Below are 23,292 nucleotides of genomic sequence, written 5' to 3'. Positions count from 1 at the left end.
AAATGGGTATAAACTCTCTTAGCTCACAGTATTAGTAGTTTATACCCACTTCGCATCGCCACTGCTGTGACAGAATCGATAGTCCGTGACCTGGGACACGGCGGTGGATGGAGGCACAGGAGTTTCTTCCTCGGGGGATATTTTATTGGAGTTAAATCTGGGCAAGTCAGATTTGGGTGCACCCTCCCAACCATTACCTAGTGAAGTCAAACACGATTGACCACGTGGGTGTTTTCAGCATCCCGTTTCCTATTATTTTATGTGTCAGTCTGAATTAAGCCATCAGGGCCTGCAGATCTGTTTATACATTACTTCAAATTGGCCTCATTTTCTGCAAGCACAGTAAAGTAAAACCATTAGCATCACTACCTATGCTGCTTTTTTTTTTTTTTCCCCTCCACACTGCTTTACGTGCCCAGACAATAAATGATTTGCTTTTAAACAGGACCAAAATGATGACGCTGGATTGTGTTTCACAGCCGGCACGGTTGTCCAGTTAAACATAAAAAAGAAAAGAGCTTCTTGGCATTTCAGAACGACCTTATAATAAAGCTCTGCATTCACTTCAAAAAACTCTTCCATTTATAAAAATCACTGAACTAAGCGAAACTGACACAAGAGTATGTAAACAGAAAACCTACAATATTTCTCAGCTTTAGGTATTTTTCTTTTAGCAACTGATGCTACTTTCAAGCATTTTGCACTTTGCTCGATTTCGTTACTGTGGTTAGACGTCGCCCCAGTCGTGTGGATCGGCTACAGGCATTTACACACTACCTCTGGTGACCGCAGCTATTGAATTTACAACCACTTAGACCAGGCTTAAGTCTCAATCTCACACCTTTGGGAATAACCAGCGTGCCATTGCCATCACTGAACACTGAATCCGTTCCCGTGGGCCAGTCCTGGAAGATGCCAAGTTCCCTCAGCTCTCTCTAAAATAGTTCTCTTCCAAAATAAAGGTTCCTGCCCTTTGAAACTCAGACATATCTACGCAGCAGCTTGCCTTTGTGCGCCTTGCTGCCTCTGAACCCAGCGAAAGCCCGGGGGCTGGCTGCAGCGCGCTGCTGGCTTGACGTTTCGTCCTGCGAATTACCCGAGTCGCAACCCTGCAAGTACTTGAACACGTGAGCTCGGCGGGGTTCCTCACATCACGTGTCCAAGTTTCTTTACAACAGTGGTCTGGAAAGCTCAGAAAATTCAAGGATTAAGGTGATAAGACTGCAGTGTTTTCAGCACCAACGATAAGACCAGCAAGGGGCATAAGGTAACGAATTGCCCATCCGTGCGTACATCGCTATTTTATAGCGTTACCCGCTTACTACAAAAAAAAACCAGATTCTGTGTATCGGTTCAGTACAAGCTGCAGCTAATCCTTAATATGTTGTGCTCAAGCGATCCTGCTTCCTATATCGTTTCTAAACACAAGTTTACACATTGCATGAAACGCATTGTACGTGTACTTGGCCAGTGCCAAGCTTTTTTAAAAAGATGTATAATGGGAACAGAGATATAATGTCAATGAAATTAACCATTCTTGTAAAAACATATATGTTCTTATATAGACACACTTTATATGCAGAAAGCTTTCAGATAAATTGAGGATGACTTGGAGTGGGCACCCTTAGACGTGGACCCTGTAACCTTTTTGAAGCACCAGTTGCAACTGTACGGGGCTTGTTTGCTTTCCTAATTCTTTGAAAGGAGTCAATTGATTGACAGGAGCCAGCATTGCTCCTCAGGAGCACTTTGAGCCTTACAGAGCCAGGGAGCCAGTGCTGGAAAGGGGATCTAATGCCCTCCGGTGCTGTAAGCTCCAACCTGCTCCCATTTCCATGGATGTGGCCCTCTGAGTAAGAGAAATTTCACCTCTTATCTGCAGGAGCACATTTCCAGCCCATGCAGGGACACAGCTTAACCCACACGCTCTGCACATGGCAACATTTTCTACATCAGGGTATTCACCTCTGTCACTTTCAAAAAGCCTGAAAAATCAGCAACCACGTTCCCGTGAGTCAGCATGGCACCTTTGGGGTTCCCTGAAAGGAAACAGACAGGGATTTTAAAAGATGAGCCAGCAGGTAATTTAAAAAAAAAACAACTTAACAAAAAAAACAAAACAGGAAATGGGTAAAACATTAAGTTCTCTTTTTGAATTTTAAAACCTATGTAGTTTTCACGGTCATTTCTGTGCAGTAACATGCAGCCAAACCACTTATTGCAATAAAATTGAGTAAAATGAGACTGTAAACATGGCATAACACGAATATTTCTATTGGAGACTGAACAACAGTTTCCACCAGAAATAGCCCAACTGAAGCGTATTAGAGTACTCAGATGGAGCTGCTTTGGAGGCACAGCCATCAGACCTGCCTGGTGTTCCCAGCCTCTCCAGGTAAGATTTATTTCCTACAGATTTTGACTAAGAATGATCTCGAATACTAACAAACCCCATTTAAAAGGCCGTTAAAGCTCTTACTGAGCCAGTGTGCTGGATAACCTGAACAATGCAAACAACGGGTAATACATGGTAAAAAATCAGGCTACAAGAAGACCCAATGAGACTGCGATTAAGGGCAGTGATTAATATTGCAGCAGAGCTGTCCCGGAGACAGGGGCGGCGAGCTCAGCCCAGGGCTGAGCGGTGCCACCGCCGCGGGCAGCTCCGCGCCCTCGGTATTGGCTTTGTCACCCTCTTTTCTGAGCTGAGAATCCCGCTTCGCACCATAACAACGCATCTCTCGCGTTTCGTAGCTGTTCGTACGCCAAAAGGCAGGGTTTGTTAAACAGCAAACGCGCAGGCTGAAACCCCCGGGCGCGCAAACCAGAGCCGCAGCGCGGGCACGCGGGACTCTGCGTGTCCTCCTGCCACAGCCAGTCTCTTCTCATCACCCTCAGAGGGTTTATTTCCGAAAAGAAGGTGTAGCTCAGCTCGAATAAAGATTACAGAGCCAGCCGCTCTCTCCAGCGCGTTTTTAAGCAGCTTGTTTTAATTTGATCACACCACTGCAGCGTCGCTCCTGCTACACGGTGCGGAAGCAGATCAGAGGAGCTTTACTCGCAGGTACCCTGCGTGGCCCCGGCACGGCGGGCGCAGGGATGCCCCGGCAGCTCTGCAGTGCTGTTACAGTTAACGGTGGATGCAACAGCCTCGCAAAGCTGGAAACCAGCCAGAATTTCATTCTGGCTTCCTCAGATTAGGAAGGAGCAATGGTGTTTTGTGAATCAGTTCCAGCACGGGAAAATATGCTTCATCCTCTCGGTTTCAGAGCGGTTTGCAGGCTGCGTCACTGGCAGCCCTGCGGTGTGGGCATGCACCCATGCGGCACAGCCCGGCTCAGGCCCCGCTCCAGGGGCCGCGGTGCCGAACCCTGTGCCCTGCCAGCTTCACTGACATTGCTGCTACCCGCTCTTCAAATAATGAAATAAAGGCCCAAACAAAAGCAGTCATTATCGCACACATTTATTGTACTGAAGCAGGACATTTTGAACACAACGTATTTTCCTGAAAATCCATATCTGGTGTTCCAAGTGCCTTTGAGTAATTCAGTCCCAAATACTTTCTGATGAACACAGTGCAGAGGAGCTATTTTGGTCTCGCTTACATTCATCCCTCTCCGAAGCTCAGAGGTGAAGCCAGCGTGACATCTTTGCCAACCAAAACGTCTCCTGTCCTAACGTGTTGTACAGACAGGCTTGTGGGCGCTGGCTCAGCCAGGCAGGTTTGGTTTCGAGGCGCTTATTTTCACAGCTGGGTGCACACGTGGAACCAGACCTCAAGAAAATTCCACGAACCAACATCAGTTGTAAATACATGCCAAGGGCCCAGAAACCGCTCTGTTATTTTAGTTGTGTCTAGCCAAACATGCGTGTTCAGCTCCTGCAATTCTACAAGGCGTCGTACTCCCACGGCGTTGCACAAGTTCCTCCGCGTCCGCAGCCCCGCAGGTCACACGCGGCTGGAGAGGACGTGCTCAGTACTGGTTTGGAAATGCAAAACTGCACCCTCCGGCTATAGCGGTGGTAGATCTGGCTCCTGCACCTTCACACAGCTCTTCAGATTCCTTTGGAAGATTTCTCACATGCTTTGAGACCTCATACTCATTGACTTACTCCACCTCCGACTTTTCCTTTGTAATGCAAATTCAGTACCTCTGCTCAAACCCTCAGTTCACCGCGACACACCTGGAAGCAGCGTGAACCCTCCTGGTCCTGCCCGCAGCAGGTTCAGCATCCCGGACAGGCTGTGGTGTTAACGGTGTCAAAGCAGAGCAGCAGCGTTAGAGCCAGGATAGCCTTCAGCAGGAGAAATCCTGAACAAACCACGCTGCCACAGGGGAGATGGTGCTTCTGGGGCTGAGAGATACCTGTACATTTTGACCTCCTTTACTTCTTCTGTTTTAAGAGGTGCCCCTTGCTACGAGCCGTTTCTGGGAATTATCGTGTCAAGAGAAAAAGGTTAGCGGTGATACTGCTCTTCTTTTTGAAAAATCAATGCCAGATCTGTAACACTGCTCTCAAGTTTGAATTTCCTCGTAAAGACACACCTTGTGCGTGTCCTGCTATGGAAATGGGTGCACAGCGATCCCGGTCAGGGCAACCTCTCCTTACCTCAGTGCCAACCTGGTTTGAAAGTTCTCAGAAGCAACAGAAGAACCTTTCCCATGTTGCTAAATAGGTCTTTCAAGTAGCAGCTCCAGCACTAACGCCGTGGTGTGATCCGTCAGCATTTTGGGATGTAAAGCGCTTTCGGCACCCTGGGAGCCTCCGGGACTCAGGGATGTGCACTGGCAGGCTGCGAGAAACCGCCGGGGAGCAATTTTTATCCAGCTGGTTACAGGTGGATCCTTGAGGAAATAGCAGTTTGCTTCTCTGGAGCAGCCAGCGTGAAAAGTTGTATCCTGATGGTCTGGGGGTATCTGTGTGCCTTTGGCCCATTTATGAGCACTGATGATTTCTTGGTACAACAATAAAAGTTGGTCTCGTGATCTGAGCTCAGCAGCCTCGGTCTCCCCCTTCAGCCTGTGGAGGCATTTAGACATCTGTTCCTATCGAAGAAAAGCACACATTAAAGTCCACTTCTGTTTTTTTTTTTTTTAATAAACAGCTAAAATTGTTTCCAATCTGCAACTTTTACAAACGCTATAGCGAAGGTTTGTTTCACACCATACAAAAATACTTGGAACCCTTCAGAACTGCAAAAGCCCTTGAGAAGATATCTGCTGGATGAAAACTCTAAATCTGGTCATTACAAATATCCTGACGTGGGCTATGCACAAGCCAGGCCTTTTATATCAAAACATAATGTTGAAGCCAGGCCAGAGTGTTGATGCAACCCCTGGAACAGCCAGAAAGTGATGTGCAAAGTCCTCCAGCACCGGAGGATGAGCTGGTGGCTCACACAGCACTGCTCTGAGAGAGCTTAGTTTGCAGGTAACCTGCAGAATTTGAAAACTCTGGTTTGGGTGGGAGAAAGCAAATGAGCTCCCTTGTTTTCTGTAACTTCTCCTATTTCTGTAACTTCAGACGTGTTCCTAAAATAAGCACAAAGTCAGAAACTGGCCCATGACTGCAGTTGCAAATAAAAAAAAAAAAAAGAAAATCAAAACACTTTATTCAGGATTTCTTATTTAGAAATAAAAATACCAACAAAAACGTGTCTTGAAAAAATAATTGCTCTGCACTTGAAAATCCACACAAGCAAATTGTGCTCCCCCGCCATCCACAGGCATGGCTCCTTTGCTTTCCGTCACTTCCCATTTGTGCCCGGCCACTTTGCGCAGGCACAGCCGGCGCTCGCAGCGTGAGCTGTGACCCCCGTATCCTGCACTGGGCTCAACCTTTTCCTTTTGGGAATTCCCACTGCTGAGACAGAGCAGAGTCGCGGGCTCCTTTCGCCCAGCGCACTGCCTCGGCGACTCTGAAGGGCTCAGCTCTCACAACTAAGAATGATGCACGAAGGTAAAAAAACCAAAGCCAAATACATTTCGGGTTTGCACTTGGGGTTGCTAAAGCAGTTGCCTACCTGATCTGCAGCACAAGTCTTCTCCAGGGGGCGGAAGATGAAGCATCCCCTCTTGCTCAGCCTAATCTGCAGGCTTTGCACCCTGCGGCCTGAACAGCACAGGCATCTCCCTTCTTGGAGGGCAGCTTGGCGTCAAGCGGCATCTTCTGCTTCCCTGAATGAGCGGAAGCCAAATCGAGGATGCTTTGGGGTAGGACCAAGCGTTAGGCAGTGCTGAGAGCACAGGTCAGCCTGGAAGAGCTGCCCCGGCGGTCCCTGGAGCGTGGTCCTTCCCTGCAGGCGAGTATAAAGGCAGCTTCCCGAGCAATCACGCCTCGTGCATCTGCGCTGCCCGCCCGTGTAGCTTTTCGGTCGATGTTACGGAGGCCGAACTCTCAAGAGCAGGAAACCCCTGCAAGCGGCATGAAAACCAGAGTCTGGAGAGAGGAGAAAGCGCTGCGTCTGCCAAGAAGAGGCAGGAAAACGATGCTGCTCCTCTCCAAGAAAAAGGGGCCAGCGGCACGGGAGGACGGGCAGCGTGGGCTGCCCCGGCTCGTCCCCGAGGCTGCCCCGGCACGTGGTGCCCCAGGGCCACCCCAAGGGACATGGGCAACACACGGGCGAGCTGGGGCACGCTGCAGAGGAGACAGAGGTGCTGAGGGCGTCGGTGTGCTCAGGATACAGAGAACGGAAAGCTGCGGACCCTCATTTTCATTTTTTTTTAAAAACATTTGCAGAAGATAAGTATGAATCGATCAAGTGCTTCACAACTACTTTGCAAAATGGGAAGCAGAAACATGGGCAGATTTCCAGACAGCTGGAAAATCGTACTCCCAATGGTTATGTCAGGGAATTCAAGTGAAAAAATAAATATAGCGTTATTTTTGATTTGCAATCTACAGAAATGTATGTACATATATATTCTTAAATACTAAAAATGCATCAGTATATGCATCACCATATCAGTATAACAGCAAGTTTGCACATATTGAGGTGGCGTTAGTAACTCATTTTATAACCTGTTCTAACATATCAAGATGAAAATGCCTCTTCTTTTACCTGTAGTGCCACTAGTAAAACAGACAATTGATAGATCTTCTGGTCGAGGAGGCTAGAAATACACAAGGAGAATAAGAAAATCCCATCAATCAAATGCAGAAGGGTCAGTGGTAGCCTGTTGTCATTGTATAAACTTAAAAGTGAAACCAGTTATATTTCCTCTCTGCCACAAAAAGCTTTCATTCCCCTTGGCAAATATAAAAGACCACCATAAAACTCTTTTTATCAGGTTTCTTCAGTTGATGCAGACTCTATTCCTCCCTTATGTTTTGCTCCAGCTGCATTAAGGGCATGTTTTAGTGTAAGAAGAGTTTGATGGAATATTTGTCTTGCAGTTGTTTTCAAAGACACCGTCTATACCTGTAGGTGTTTGGGAAAACTTGAGATAATTTACTGATTTCCAGATAAATTCTGGAACACGTGTGGTTACCCACAACAGGGGGACAACTTTCTGAGGCTGCTGATCGCTCCCATTTCCAGCAGTATCTCTGTATTCTCAGCACCGCTGCATGCGTGCGCTATTTTGGGTCACAAACGAATAAGTGGCCTGAAATCAGAGGCTGCTTTTGGAAGTTTTGCACGAGTGTGAGCAGCCAGTGAAAAATATCAGTGCAATTTTCCAAAAATATCCCCGAGAAATACTGCCAAGTCGTGCTTCTGAGCTATAGAACCCCCACCGGAAAGCCAAGGGTGCAAACACATTCCTCTGGTGCCACCTGGGTAGGGTAAGGGAATTAGTGTGGCTTCACGATGGCATTTAATTACTGTCTCGTTAACGTGCAGCAAAGATGAACTATCTCAGTTAAGTGTCCCAGGCGGAGGGTAGGAAGCAAATACTGCACATCTCCAGTGGACGATATTGACTGTCCCTGGGTCCTTCCAACTGCCTCCCACGTGGAGAGGGTCCCAGGGCACTGCCCCGAGCACACGCACGCTTCCTTCTGCCCAGAGCAAACCCTCCCCTCCTTCCTCCGTAAAATAAATGCGACACGGTCAGCTGCAAGCGTGAGTGGGAAAAGCAGCGTGCCAACACTCACCACAGGCACGTGTCGACTCTCAAGGCCACAGTCCTGAAAGAGATTAAAGTAACAAAAATTATTTCCACTTTAATTCCTGTGGTGTAACCCGCTTGCTAATGATCTGCAAACCACCAAGGCAGAGAGTGTGAGCTAGAGCAGAAAAATTTGTGGCTAACGCTTCGGTCACCTTTTCTACCCAAAACTTCTCGCATCAACTGCGATGCCGTGCTTGGATTTCAAGTAGTGCCTGGGTTGGCTGAGCTGGATCCAGGCTGTTTCATAAAAGTGTAAGGCTGTAGGCTTACACATAGGAGGACAGTGTCTCAAACAGCAACCCCCCTTTCCAGGCTTAGTTAGCAGCTGATATCTTATTTGAGCAGGAAGGACTGAAACGTTGCCTCCTATCAGCAAGGAATAATACTTAAGAGGCAACTGCACTGAGCCATGCATCAATATTAACAGCCACAAGCTGCTCTGTTTTGCCCTCCAGACACTGAACCTACCACAAAGTTCACAAATCCCTGTATATTTTACTGTCTTTTTACAGAAACTACAAGATACAGTAAAAAGAGAGGGAGAGCAAACTTACCTCCACCTCCTGCATGGTCTGGATGCGAACCCCGCAGCGACTCCCTCTCTCCGTCAGCTCCTTCTCGAACGGGTCCATCAGGATGATGGAGCTCAGACCTGGCGTTTCTCTCCTCTCCACGTGGTCAAGGAGTATTCTGGCCTTTTCAGGTTTGTCACAAATGACTGTGGAAATGTCAGCTGGAAGAAAAGCAGCCAAACAAGGTGGCCCTGGAGTAATTCCCACTGTCAGAGCAGCCCCATCCATGGCTTTGCACGACCGGGCGCGTGGGAAATGCAGCAGAGGCAGCCCTGACCCAGCATGGGGACACACAGCTCCCCAGAAATCTCTCCAAGTGACTTTAAGACACTCAATGAGTAAAATGACCCATCTTTTGGAAAGCAGAAGAAAATGAACCGTTCTGAGCAACAAAACTGCTTTCCGAGATTATGTCAATTTTGGTTTTACCTGTGTTGACGATGTAACGAATGGCTCCAGGACCTAAGGTGTCGTAGAGAGGAACCACCACCATGGAGTAGGTGTAGCAAGCCAGCTCGGAAATGATCCACTGCAGGAGGACATCAAAGCGTGAAGGCGAAAGGGGGCCATGGAAGCAGATTTAACAAACTTGAGAACAAGCTTTGACTATAAAGCAAGCTCGCAAGTCAGGAGCGTTATTAATACAGCATCAAGTTGAACTTGAAATCTCACCTCTGGACGGTTTTGAGCAAAGACCCCAATGAACTGCTTCGTGGATGGCTTGCAGCCCTGCTGAAGAAGCCCCGAACCCAGAGCTTCTGCTCTTTCAGCAACCTGGAATTTAGAAAGAAAAATAATACATAAAAAAGAGAAATATGAGCAACACCAAACTAAGCAAAGACTTAGCTTATACAGGGAGGCTCTCGAATTATTGGATTTGCTATCTAAAAGCCCAATTTTTTATGTTGTCACAAGCCATCAGTAGTTGATTAGCAGTTGACTTCTGGTTGGCAGCGCCCCACGGCTTTGAGCGCGTCGGTGCCGCTGTCAGGAGCGGGCTAGCGGCGTTGAACCGGTCCCCGGCAGCCGACACGCCTGTACAACGCCGGGATGTGCGCGGCTGGGGGAACCGAGAGGCCTCGCACGGCGCGTTAAGCAACCTCCCGGGCTAGTGCGTGCGTGTTGCTGATGGGCATCTTAACACCCCCTTCTTCTGCCGGGCAGGGCGAGAGGACTCTGCGGAGGGGTGTCATTCCCAGCTCACCTCCTTGTAGGACAGCCACTGGTAGGGCTGCTTGGGCTTCCTGAACCCCAGGCAGGGGCCGTTTTCTGGAAGACACAAGCAGAGATGATGGAATTACAAGGGCAGTGCCAGGAGTTGACACGCTTCCCGGTACCACGCTGCAGCAGAGCCCTCAGAGAGTAAATCCGTTGTTATCGGGGTCGGCCCTCGCTCCTGGGGCAGAGCTCACAGCAAGCCCGATCGAGCTACACGCACGAGCGCAGCTAATGGGAGGTGGGCTGCTGGGGTCTCCCAAACAGCCGCTGCGGTCCTCCACCCCGAGCTGCGGAGGGGACCGCGGCAGAGGGTTGCCTCCAAACAGCCTCATTAAAGACACTTCTCCGAAGGCAGCGTGAGCATTAGTGTCTGATGAGGGCTTTCATCCCAAACACCGGCTCCTGCTGCTTTCGCTGCCTTTTTGATTTAAACACTTCAAAGTGAAAGATGCTATTTTTAGCGCAGCCTGCTCTGGAGGAGGGTAGGAGTATGTAACAGGAGGAATATTTGAGAAGTTTAATTAATTCGCTAGATGTACTTACCTGCACAAGATCTGTCCTTCCATACACCTACCGGGTTATTTATTTACCCCTATTTGTGGGGTGGAATATTTGCAATTCCACTGAGGCTGTTGGTAGTACCGAAAATAATCATCTGACAATGAAATTGGTGTATTCAATGAGGTGGGATGTCGTAAGCAGTGGACACAGAAGTAGTTATGATATAGCAGGGAGGAGTCACGGTGGCTTTTTGGAGCGGGAAATGATGTCTCACAAGTGTGTGAGAGCTCTTTGATGGTCCCGTCAGCCATGGGGTAGGGGCAATGGGCTGATACGCCGCACTCAGCTTTCCTAAGAGCTTTTGGCAGAGTCCCTTACCCTGCCGTGTTGTGGAACAAAAGGTAAGCTGGACGAGTTACTGATTAAAAGGCAGCAACAAGCAGAAAGAAGTATCAGCATTTGCAGTGGAGGAAGAGCTCTGTTGGGTTCCACACTTCTACGCTTGGATCAACCTCATTTAATGTATTCATAAATGTTGCAGAAATGAATAATGTACGATGAGCTTTGCTGATGCTGCAAAATTCAGGATGTGAAGCTGTCTGCCAGGGGCAGCAAAAGGGTCTCGTGGTACTAAGAGACTGCACAGTAGAATTCCATGGCACTGCGGGCAAAATAATGCACATTGCAAATAATAACCCTAATTACAAGCCCCACGCTCCAAAAGCAGTGCCAGGGCCACCACAGGCAGCGCAGGCTGCAGCACCCACCCTGCCCCTCACTGGGCCTCCTCCTTCCTTGGCCTCTACTCCTTGGACCTCCCACTCTCCTGGTCTCTGCCCCTCAGGCCTCCCACTCTCTTTGGGCCTCCATCTCTGGGTCTTCCTTCACTTTTCCCCCACTCTATTGGCCTCTGCTCTTTGGGCCCCCCATTCTCTGAGATGTTCAACTGCTGGGCCTCCCACTCTGTGGTCCCCTCAATCACATTCTCCCTCCCACACCTTTTCGCCCCCGCCACTCTTTGGGCTGCTACACTCAGCTGACCTTCCACACTTTTGTGCATTCCCACACTTTTTGGGCCTTTTCACTTCTTTGGCCACCCACATTTTCATCGTCCCACGCTCTCAATGGGGCTCCCAGCCCTTTTCATTCCCACAACATTTTGGCCTCAAACACTCTTTTGACCTCTCATACCTTTTCAGCCTGACGCTCTCTGGGCTTCTACAGTCCTTGGCCCTCCTACAAGTTTGGGGACTCTATACTCCTTGGGCCTTTAAATTTTCAGTGGGTCTCCTATGCCTTTTTGGCCTCCCACACTTTTTCAGCCTCCCACACTTCTATCAGCCTCTACACCACGTCGGCCTTCCACTCCTTTATTGACCTCTACACCTTGTCAAGCTCCCAACACCTTTTCGGCCTCCCAACACCCTGTCAGCCTCCCACTCCTTTACCAGCCTCTACAGCCTTTCAGCCTCCCACTCCTTTATTGGCCTCTACACCTCACTGGCCTCTATACCTTATGGCCTCCCACACCTTTTCAACCTCCCACTTGTTGAGCTTCAACACTCTTTTGGCCTCCTACACCTTTTCAACCTCTACACTTGTTGGGCCTTGCACAACTTTTAGGCCTCAACACTCAGGCCTCCCAGTCTTCGGCCTCTACACTTGTGGGTCCTCTCACTCTTCTTGGGTCTCCCAGACTGTTTTGGCCTCCCATACATAGTGGTCCTCTACAGTTTTTGGGCCTCTGCTCTTTTTTGGCTTCCCATACTGTCTCAGCCTCCCTCCCTCCTTCAGCAATCATACCTCCTTCTGCTTCCCCCACTCTTCTTGCTTCTACGGTCTTTGTACCTCCTGCACCCTTGGTGGCCTTTATACTTCTTCAGCCTCTCCACTATCTGTGCCTCCCCCACTCTTTCAACCTCTCGCTCTCTCAACTTCTACAGTTCTGTGGCTTCCCACATCCTGGTGGCCTCCCACTCCTTTTTGGTCCTCCTTTGGCCTCCGAGTCCAAAAGGACCTCAACACCATTTGGGCCTCTACATCATCTGGGCCTCCACCGCTGCTCCCGGGCCTCCTTGTCGCCATGCTCTCACCGGAGATGCTGAATCCCCTCCTGAAGACCTCATACATGGTCCTGGCGTCGTCGTAGTAGTGCGTCAGCAGCTGCGGGCTGTCCCCGATCACCGACCGGCGCGCCCCGGCCAGGCCCTGTGCGACATGACGTGACACGATGTGACCCGGCCGTCAGCATCGCCCGAGGGGCGGGAGATGGGGGAAACCCCAAACCAGAAAGCAGGAAATTCCCTGAATGCCGGAGGGGCCTCTGCAGCCACCACCGTGTTCCTGCCCCAGCACCCAAAGGGACAGGAGAGGTGGGACATCCACCTCGGCACCCCAGTAACATGGAGGACCACCTTCCCAGAGAGAAGCGCTTGACCTTTTAGAGGGGACATCACAAAAGGCTTTAATAATTGTCATCTCACCTTCAGATATTAATTTAAGTGGAAACAATTTTCAGAAATATTTCTGCTCTTTAAAACAGAGCAGCTTCATTAAACTTTAAAACCTTTTGCAGGCATGAAAATTAATAACTCCTCAGCCTCTAAGCAGTGATTCGGGTCTATTTCTTTTCTTATTATTACAAAGTTTGCAGCAGCAGGCTCAGTAATGGGCACCCACAAGAAGCGCCAGCTGATTAGATCTTATCAGCTGTTGCCTTTCAGCGGTTTCTCCCCTGCAATGGCAGCTCCTGCAATGTTTGGTCACGGGTGGTTTAACAAAGCTAAGGCCAAAACGCAAAGAGAATGTGCAAATGCAAAGAGAATAAAGTAGCGGGCTGTATTCTGGTTTTCCAGTTTACAGAAGGTGAATTAAGGACCGAAGTGATCCCCAGCACAGCGCATTACATGACTGATTTCAGGATGAGGTTGGGAAGCCCTCAAAACCAAACAGAAACACCTCCAGGCATCCCCTCTGGTCATTTCCAGGCGGGCGAACCGGGGGTGATACCGAGCCTCCCCCACCGCCGTGCCCTTGGCCTCACCTCCACTTCCTCCGACTGCATCCGCAGGTCGCAGGGCGGCTTCACGGCCCTGGGCCGGCTGGCAAACCAGTAGGCGATGACGGCCGCGAAGGCACCGATGCCCACCAGCGCCGTGGCCGGCAGGTTGCGGAAAAACTGGCTGAGGTCGTCGAACTCAGGGAGCCGCAGGCTCCGCAGGATTTCCTGAGCCTGCATCTTCTCCACGAGTGAAACGACAAACTCTGCAAGAGCCAGAAGGATGCGGTCAGGCCACGCCGCGGGACGGGCACGGGCAGAGCGGGTTTCTGTGCGTCTCGGGAAGGGACGAACATGCTTTCCCGTGTCGGCCACTGCAAACACACCGCTCTGCTGGGGCTGCCTACAACAGCCTTAACTTGGGAAGAGCTGCATCTATGGAAGAGGTGTAAGGAGGAAACCTCCCCAGGAGGGTGAGCCGGAGTAGACAGCTCACCCCTAAAGGACAACTGAGTACAAATATGCATTAGGCAATGCAGCTGCCGTTATCACAGGGTCCCAGACTGGCGGGGGTTGGAAGGGAGCTCATCCCACCCACCCCTGCTGGAGCAGGCACCCCCAGAGCAGGGGCACAGGGCCGCGTCCAGGCGGGGGGTGAATGTCCCCAGGGAAGGGACCCCACAGCCTCTCTGGGCAGCCTGTGCCCCTGCTCTGGCACCCGCACAGGGAAGGGGTTTGTCCTCATGTTCAGGGGGAACTTCCCGTGTTCCAGCTTGTGCCCGTGGCCCCTTGGCCTGGCGTTGGGCACCGCTGAAAAGAGCCCGGCCCATCCCCCTGACACCCACCCTTCAGATATTTATAGGCACTGATGAGATCCCCCTCAGCCTTCTCTTCTCCAGGCTGAACAAGCCCAGGTCTCTCAGCCTTTCCTCACCAGGGAGATGCTCCAGCCCCTGATCCCCTTGGCAGCTCTGCGCTGGCCTTGCTCCAGCAGTTCCCGGTCCTTCTTAAACTGGGGGCCCCAAAACTGCTCACCCTCCTGGGGATGTTTCCTCCTTTCTTGTACCTCTAATCTGTTATTAGGGTATCTGTTGCAGACAGATGCTGTGACAAGCTCTAGGATCCAGCTACGACAGTACCCCCAGGGCTGCCGGGAGCTTGCTCTGCCTTCCCTGAGCGGGACGGGGCCGCCAGCCCCTGGCAGGGTCCGGCAGCACGGCGCCAGCTCCGGCCGCAAGCCGCGGGCTCACACGGAGCCGGGCAAAGCCAGCGTGCCTCTGTGTGCAAAATGCTGTGCAGACACGCTCTGCAGCACCGCTTTCTGCCTTTATGCCAGCTTCACATTCTCAACTTCAAATACTTCATGATTTACATCAGGGTAATTTATAAGTAAGTGATTCAAGCCAAGGAAAGTTCCATTTCATTGCTTAAATGTTTCCTGGAAGAAACAACAGACGACTGCAGAGTGGGGATAAGGGAGTGCCGGGGTATCAGGCTGAGAGCAAGCCACCGCAGGGTCCCCACCCTGCAGCCCCACCGGATGCAACGCCTCCGGACGCTCCACGGGGGTGATGGGTGGCTCCCGGGAGGGAGAGATGCCAGGGCTTTCCCCAACAGACAGTCCCGCAGGGTGCAGTCCTGGCACAAGATGAAAAGGGCTGGAGGCTCTGCTCCTCCGACACAGGGGGCTGCTGGGGAAGCCCCCGCCCCCGTGCTGCTCTGACAGCGCTGAAGCTAAAAGCAAAGGGAAAACCTTTTCTCTGATTCTGTAAGGAGGAGACAGGGAAAGGGACAAGCTTTATGCCACGGGATGGTAACCCTCTGCCATCCCCAACTCATTCCCTTCGCCGAGGGCGGCTCTCTGCCGTACGGTTTGCCGGACTCACGGGGCGAGAGCTACTCACTGGGAAAGCAGAGGGCAAGCAGCTGAGTGGACATCTTTCCCAACACAGTCGCTACAGGGTGCCTTACTTTTCTCTTTTGCAGAAATAGCCACTGGAGGGAGGAGCTGGGCTCCCGGCTGGCTGCTCCTGGGGTGCGAGGTGAGGCTGTCCTCAGTGACTTGTTTTCGGGTGTTGAGTACACAAGAAGCATTTTAAATAGCTCGTATTTACAGTAACAGCCCGGTATCAACTCCCCACCAAGGAGTCTCCAGTAACTGCCAGCCCTGCGAGGGACAAGCCAAGCAGATGCTGCAGAGGAGTGGATCCAAACATTTAAGGTGTCCCGCTAAGCCCCACAGCAATATTTATGACTTTAGCAGCAGTCAAGATCTTAAAGAAAAACCTTTTCTGCTGCAGGAGACCAGGCAGCCCCTCTCCTCTCGCCCTCTGGCCTCGCTCCAGCCTGCAGAGCCGAGTGATTAATGGGGGGGCTTCGCTCCCATGGGGGGGCCAGGACTTTCCACACAATGGCACCACTGACGCTAACCCTAACCAGCTTTTGTCCTCCTGGGAACAGCGTCTGGGTTACGCTGAAGGTCAGGACTATCCTCTCGCAGCCTTTTCCCCTATTTGTACCAAGCGAGCTCTGGAAGCCACCGCAGGCCAGCCTGCAAACAGGGGGGCACCCCTCGCGCAAGGCGCCGGAGGAGGTTTTTAACTTTGCATGAGCAAAAAAACCACGGCGAACAATTAACCTCACCCGTCGTCGGGCTGCAACGTGGTGGGGGTCAGCAGGGAGCGGTGGCAGCGACACAGAGCCCGTGTTCGGGGCCATCCCCCTCCTGTGGGCTCTGGCCCAGCCACCCCTTGGGCCAGATGCTGCACCCCGGTGCCAGCCCAGCATAGGGCAGCCACCTCTGCTCCCCCACTCCCGACTGTGCAAACCCCCTGGGACCACAGCCAGCCCCTCCAAGAACGGCTGCAATGATCACAGCAAATGAAGCAGCACCCAGATGATCTGACCAGGCGATACCCACCCATGGGGTAATTTTCTTAGGAACTTTGAGCATCTTTCCAGAAACCTTCACATCTGATAAATATTGTCTACACGACTGCGATGACATTAGGATGAACTGAGACGGAGTCCTGATTTCTCCCTTCAATATTTCTCCGCGTCAGGCTATGAAAAGCAGCTTGCCAAACGCACTTTTACGAGCGAACTACAAAAAGTGGGGGAGCTCAGTGAGGGAGCTATTCATTTACTGATGAATTAGCTATTTGTGCAAAGGCATTTCAGCCAGTCCCACTTAAAACTGTCTGCTCCCACAAAACACAGCCTGTCTCACCAAAGGTAGCCGCCCAATGTGCCACGATTGCTGGTTAACACTGAAATCTTGAGAATTACTCCCTAGACATCAGCCTGTGAGCAGTGTTTCAATACATCCACCTGTACAAGCAAGGGGAGAGCTGGGAAGGTGCTCGTGGGAACAGCGTTGCGGCGGCAGCACTGCCATGGGGGGGATGCTCGGCCACAGCCACGTGCTTCTGCCCTGCTCGGCTGTGGGTATTGCCTGGGGAGCACCAGGGCCAGGCCTTTGTGCACCTCTGTCCAGGTGCAGGGCACCCATGGACAGCTGGAATTGGCAGCACCGGCAAAAGGATCACGGGAGTCGGGGTTGCAATAAAAAGAACAAGTGTTGGAAGCCAGGGCCTACACAATATGGGAATAAAATTCTTTGTAATAATGCAGATAATTTAAAAAATGTGATTACACCATTACTGACTTTGCATCCCTCTGACGTGTCAGGTGTCATTTATGTCAGTACCTGGATTTTTAAAAATCTGCTCTAGAGACATCAAAAGCACACTTTTAACCTGCCAAAAAGACCCAGTGCTTTAATACAGAGTTAAGCATCACTTATGGGAGGTATTTGGCTTGAGCAAAGTGATGGGCTTGGTGCTCCTTGGATTTGCTTGTGTCATGGTTTCAGCTGGGATAGAGTTAATTTTCTTCACCATAGCTGGTGCAGTGCTGTGCTTTGGATTGAGGATGAGGATAACATTGATAACACACTGAGGGTTTAGTTGTTGCTGAGCAGTGCTTGCACTCGTCAAGGCCTTTTCCAGCCTCCCACGCTCTGCCAGGGGCACAAGCAGCCGGGAGGGGAGGGGGCACAGCCAAGAGAGCTGACCCCAACAGGCCAAAGGGATATTCCATAGCATGTGACATGATGCCCAGTGTATGACTGGGGGGAGTTGGGCGGGGGGAGCAGCAACTGTGGCTCGGGGACTGGCAGCGTTGGCCAGCGGGTGGTAAGAGGTTGCATCGCTTGTTTTTTTTTTCCCCCTCAGGTTTCATTTCTCTCATTATTTTCCTTTTCATTATATTATTATTATCATCATAAACATTATTATCATTACCATTATTACTATTACTATTTTTTTTCATTATTAAACCATTCTTACCTCAACCCATGAATTTTTTCACTCTTGCTCATCTGATTCTCTCCCCCATGCCACTGGGGTGGGGGCAGTGAGCAAGCGGCTGCGTGGGGCTTAGTTGCTGGCCGGGGCTAAACCGTGACAGCATGGAACATATTGCCCTAATTAGGGTGGCGCAGGGACACCATGGACCATCGAGTGCCACGAGCAGGGTGGTGTTGGCAGCCCCTGCCTCCGCAGCAAGGTAGAATATGCTGCAGCAGCCAAAGTTACACAAGACCTACAGGGAAACTAATTAAACCGTACTCATTCCATCCACTCCCAGGGGAAAAAATCTGAGCATTTCTCTCAATCAAATGCTTGTGGTACATTCATTATTTCTGACCATGTGTGCCACATTCTGCTGCCTTCTAAATTCCTGCCTGGGACATCATTTCCCACCAACATGAAGTTTTTGCTATGCAGCAGATCCTATCCCTGGAACAGGTGCCTGAATCCTTCATTATAACCGTATCAACAGGGTTAAATAAATAAGTATGACTGCAAGGCTGAAATTCACTTTTCCCTGCTCAGAGGAAGCTGCTGGCCCATTTCCATGGTGAACTTAAAATCCTACCTGGAGGCAGGAATCTTTTAGATCCTTTGTGATTAAATAAAAAGTACGTGCTCGTTAGTGACTCACTTTAAGTACACTGGAGGGCATCTCAGAGGATGCCACAGTGACGGAGTTGTTAGTAATGGCAAATAATATCAGCAAATACACTTGGAAGCAGAAATCCATTTAGTTTTCAGTGACAAGTGTGCTGGGACCCCTGGGAGAGCCAAGTAGAAGTGCTAGTGGTAAGGCGGGGGTTCACAAACTCATCTGCTTATGTTTTCCCACTTTCACTTAATACCCTAAGTTCAATGAAGACTAAACATATACATTAAGAACAAGACCCTGTTATCAAGAGTGAACTTACCCAGTCAAGGGAAGTCCCCAGCACCTTTGAACCCTCTTATTCATCCTGAGACCTGTAACTTCAGCCACTGGCCCCCGTTTCTGATCCCGGTTGATTTTTGCACTACAAAGCTCATCCGGCTTGGCTTTTGCAACCACCAGTCTTGATTTTTGCTTCCCAAAGTGATTCATGATGAGCCCGCACTTGATCTGCTCGGGGAAGCAAACCTGCCTTGGGAAGGTGGCCAGGGAAGGAGCTCAGGTGTGTTTGGGAAGAGCATCACAGTCCAGACCAAGGAGAAGTGCCCTGGCACCTTCTACCCCAGGAGAGGCTGTTTCTCCCTTGCCCGCAGAAACAGGACTCAGGTTTGCCCAGATCACAGCCTGTCCTGAGGATGAGCACCTCACGGTCACGCACTCTTTGGGAATATATTTCTCATGTGATCAGGAATAATAATAATAAGAAGAATAAGAATAATAAGAATAAGAAGAAGAAGAAGAAGAAAGAAGAAGAAGAAGCAGCAGCCAGCACGGTTGGGCTGGGTTTCTCATCAGCAAGGCAGCATCACATCCCAGAGCTCACCTTGTGCAGCCACTGCCATCACCTCAGTCTCAGGTGATGCAGTGGCAGGACGCCCTCTGCACCCCTTCTCCAGTGGTTTTCACAGAATCCTGGACTGGTGGGGGTTGGCAGGGCCCTCTGGAGCTCACCCCGTCCCACCCCTGCGTGAGCAGGCACCCCCAGAGCAGGGGCACAGGGCCGCGTCCAGGCGGGGGGTGAATGTCTCCAGGGAAGGGACCCCACAGCCTCTCTGGGCAGCCTGTGCCCCTGCTCTGGCACCCGCACAGGGAAGGGGTTTTTGCTCATATTTTCCTCATATTGAGACAGAACTAATATTTTGCCCTATTTCTGTTACCGGTGGTGACTCCACCGCCCTGCTGCAGCACGTGCTCCCCGCGAGCAAGCGGCCCTGGGTGCAAGCATCCATGCACATGGCACGTGGAAACACTGACGTTTCCATTTAATCCAAACTGGACTTCACACGACCGCTGGATTTCCAAAGTATTTCCGCGACAGAGAAAAGAGAAACAATATGCAAGGGGGGACAGAAAAAAAGCGGTTTTGGGAAAGGAAGAAGTGCCGGTTAGTCGCTAGGAGGGACCAGCCATGGGTGGGAGGCTGGGGTTGCCCGAGTTGGATGGCACGCCTGGACCTCCCACGCCTCGGGTCTGGGGCGGGCAGGGCTCCTGCAGCCCATCTTTGGGCAGCTGGCAGTGACGCTGGGCTTTGAATCACCCACGGCCTCTGTTAACAGGCAATCACTGCAGGGACAATGCCTTTGGGTTTTTTTTTTTTAGTTACAAATAGCACTATTGTGCTATTTCGTTCTGATTTTTTCCTGCTGGAAGTGATTCTGGAACTCCAGTGCGGTCAATGGAGTTTTAGTAACATAAACTAGTGTGGGAACAGCTGCAACCTACTAGTGTATGCATAATGCAATTACAGTTTTACCCGTCCTGTGCAGCCGTGCGACCACATCCGTCCTACCATGATGTCAGTGCCCGGGTGCCTGCTTGGGAAGGAAAACTCCTTTTGAGATGCCTTCATCTTCCTGCCCACCATGCGTTCACAGCGGGGTAGGGAAGAGGCGGGTGACTCATTTTGTGTTGGAAACTGGGCAAAGCATCTAATTACTATCCCCATGTTCAAGCACAAAAAAAAATAAAAAGGCTACTTGAATTTGACTTTATAGCACTAAACCAAAATCAAATAAGCGGCTTTTCAGTATGTCTGAGAGAATTAACTCTTTGCAGGGAGGAACTACAAAACGCAGCCGGCGGCCGCGCGATGGCTCGGAGCCTGCAGACCCGCGGCTTCTCTCCGGGTGAGCTGCAGTGAGAGAAACACCCCCGTCAGCCGCCGCAGATCCGTGTCCCTGGCTACGGCACCGGCTGCTCATTCATCTCGCTGAGGAAGCAGACTTTACAGGATCTAAAACATCTCAATCCTGAGAGGCAGATTTTAGAGGGATTTCACTCCAGTGAACCAGTATGAGCTTTTTGAACTTTTCAAGCTGTGTTTTCTCACATTCAGCCCCGCAAACCCCAGGCCCTGAGATTTGTAGTTGCTTTCCTGAAACGGAGTCGGTGACTGAAGATTTGCACAAGGAAGCACCCAGCAAAATTTGGGCCCTGCTCCCTTACCTTCCGCTGCAGAGGGACAGCGCGCTCGCAGTGCTCTGTACACAACGTTCAGATGACTTTGAGATGAGGATTCGAATAGTTTTGTGACTATGTCACTATGTGAGAGTCTCCGTTTGCAGATGGGAAGGGAGCATCATAATTCACAGGAACGCATAAAACTGGCAGGTATTAGTTGAACTGCATCACCGGAACCTATTTGCTAATTTAAACAAAAAATATTGAAATTATTAACGTGTTTCTGAAAACATGCGAGCAGAGGCTGCTGTAACCGCACAGGCAGAGGGCAGCTGGGGATTTTGTGCGTTGCTTGCAGAGTACAGTTCTTTTTTATTTTTTTTTTTTTCCTTTTCCCAAGCTTCATGCAAGCACACGGTAGGACAGCGATCCGGGGAGAAGCCACTGTCATTAAATGCAGCTCAGATACCACTGACTTTCTCCAGCTTGGCCAAGGCAGCAGCACTTGGGAGACCACAGGCTCTGAATTCCTAATCACTGCTGTAATTAAAACCAGAGAGGATGCCAAGCCAGGCCCTGCCACGCACCTCCGCAAATTTTGCTTGTATGGGCACAGAAGATGAGGAGTTGGATGAACCTTCAGATCCCAGCCTAAGGCCCATGGGGGTTGCGGTCGGGCTCTGCCGAGGAGGCAGGACACCAGCCGTTGTGCCACAGGCCGGTCTCACACTTGCATAGACAGAGAGGCAAAAGATTTTGCGAGAACAAGTGATCTAATGATGTCTCCAACCGCCAAAACTGAAGTCCAGCCTTCGCCGTCCTTCAACCACAGATGCAATACCCGGTTTATTCTGAACCTGCAGATTTTTTTCTCATTTGTTTTAATCAAAGAGGAGAAAATTTGGGGAGCTCAGGGCCCTTCCCACCGTTCTATTTCCAGCTAATTTGAAATTAGGTCAGTTTTATTTTCTGTCTCGATAGTTTTATACTATACTGTTTATGGAAATGGTAATACCATACTTTATAGGAGGCACAAAGCCGGCTGAACAGTGGTAATCACGGAAAGGAAGTGCCATTATATAGTTATTGGTCATTACAGGTAGCTACTGAAAACCTTACAGAAGAGTTGCGCTGTCCTGAGAGAGGAAGCCAGACAACCTGCGAGTCCTACAGACTGCTTGAGAAAGAGTAAGGGGCATGATAAACATAGAATCACAGAAACATTAAAGTTGGAAAAGACCTCCAGGATTATCAAGGCCATCCCCCAACCCAACACCCCCAGGCCTCCCAAACCATGTCCCCGAGTGCCACGTCTACATGTCTTTTAAATACCCCCAGGGCTGGTGACTCCCCCACCTCTCTGGGCAGCCTGTGCCAGGGCCTGACCGCTCTGGCAGGGAAGACGTTTTTCCTAATATCCAACCTAAACATCCCCTGACGCTGCTTGAGGCCGTTCCCTCTCATCCTGTCACTGGTGACTTGGGAGAAGAGGTCAACCCCCACCTTGCTACAACCTCCTTTCAGGTAGTTGTGGAGAGCGATAAGGGCTCCCCTCAGCCCCCTCTTCTCCAGGCCAAACACCCCTCGGTGGGGAAAATATGAGCACCGAAAGTATCTGAAGCTATGGAAGAATCAATGTTCAGAGGTCCAATAAACAGTTCTGAAACGAAGCAGAAGACAAATGATACTTGGCTCACATACTTTTAGAATCGTAGAATGGGTTGGGTTGGCAGGGGCCTTTAGAGCCCACCCAGTCCAACCCCCCTGCAGGGAGCAGGGACATCTCCAACCAGACCAGGTCACTCAGAGCCCCGTCCAGCCTGACCTGGGATGTTTCCAGGGATGGGGCATCGACCACCTCTCTGGGCAACCTGGGCCAGTGTTTCACCAGCCTCATAGTAAAAAACCTCTTCCTTATATCTACCTAAATCTACCCTCTTTTGGTTTTCTTGCAGGACTCCTATCCGCTCCCCGGCCTACGCGTGTAATTGCGGTATAAAGACGCCCCTCAACAGTGACTCGAAATCCCTCGTTCCATGGCCTGCATCCCTCCGCGAGCGGCTCGGGCACCGGCGACCCACGGCCCTGACCCATCTCGCACTTACTTCAATGTGTATACAGGGACCCTCTGTACTCTGCAAGGATTAATCAGCTGCAACTACTTGGGACTCACCAATTATTGGGGTTATCGCCCAAGCCGAGGCTGATACTATTTAATATTTTCTTAAACTTTACCTGCTTTTGCTGCTCTGAAGGGATGTCCCTTTCCCCATTTAATATCTCTCACCTTCAGTGAGATCCCACAGAAGTGAACTCACACAGCTTCCATGCGATGTGCCACTGCTTTGATTTTTGGACAGTATATTTTCATCAAAACTGTGTTTTCCATTAAAAAAAAATGCTCCCTGCCCACGAAAACCAGACCAAAACCAACTTGTGCAGATGCTTAATCTTCCCTGCT

At 50.5% G+C, this 23,292-nt stretch overlaps 1 protein-coding gene across 4 annotated transcripts in view; it reads right to left on the bottom strand.

The window, feature by feature from the left end:
• ACSL6 (acyl-CoA synthetase long chain family member 6) overlaps positions 1 to 23,292 on the bottom strand; it is a 50,452-nt gene that overhangs the window by 19,601 nt on the left and 7,559 nt on the right. For all 4 annotated transcript variants that reach the window (XR_010374141.1, XM_064458285.1, XM_064458284.1 and 1 more), the window contains 9 exons: positions 13,452 to 13,672; positions 12,502 to 12,616; positions 9,894 to 9,958; positions 9,362 to 9,463; positions 9,119 to 9,218; positions 8,672 to 8,850; positions 8,101 to 8,133; positions 7,064 to 7,115; positions 1,966 to 2,039 (listed from right to left, as the gene is read on the bottom strand). Coding sequence is in view for 3 of the 4 variants with exons in the window: in XM_064458285.1 (XP_064314355.1) it covers positions 1,966 to 2,039; positions 7,064 to 7,115; positions 8,101 to 8,133; positions 8,672 to 8,850; positions 9,119 to 9,218; positions 9,362 to 9,463; positions 9,894 to 9,958; positions 12,502 to 12,616; positions 13,452 to 13,646 (915 nt within the window). In the remaining variant the exon portion in view is untranslated. Of the gene's footprint in view, positions 1 to 1,965; positions 2,040 to 7,063; positions 7,116 to 8,100; positions 8,134 to 8,671; positions 8,851 to 9,118; positions 9,219 to 9,361; positions 9,464 to 9,893; positions 9,959 to 12,501; positions 12,617 to 13,451; positions 13,673 to 23,292 lie in introns of those variants that run through there.

This window comes from Phalacrocorax carbo, chromosome 8 (assembly GCF_963921805.1).
Source record: "Phalacrocorax carbo chromosome 8, bPhaCar2.1, whole genome shotgun sequence".
Taxonomy (NCBI): domain Eukaryota; kingdom Metazoa; phylum Chordata; class Aves; order Suliformes; family Phalacrocoracidae; genus Phalacrocorax; species Phalacrocorax carbo.
Note: the sequence above shows the minus strand (reverse complement) of the source record. Positions and strands in the feature narration are given on the sequence as shown.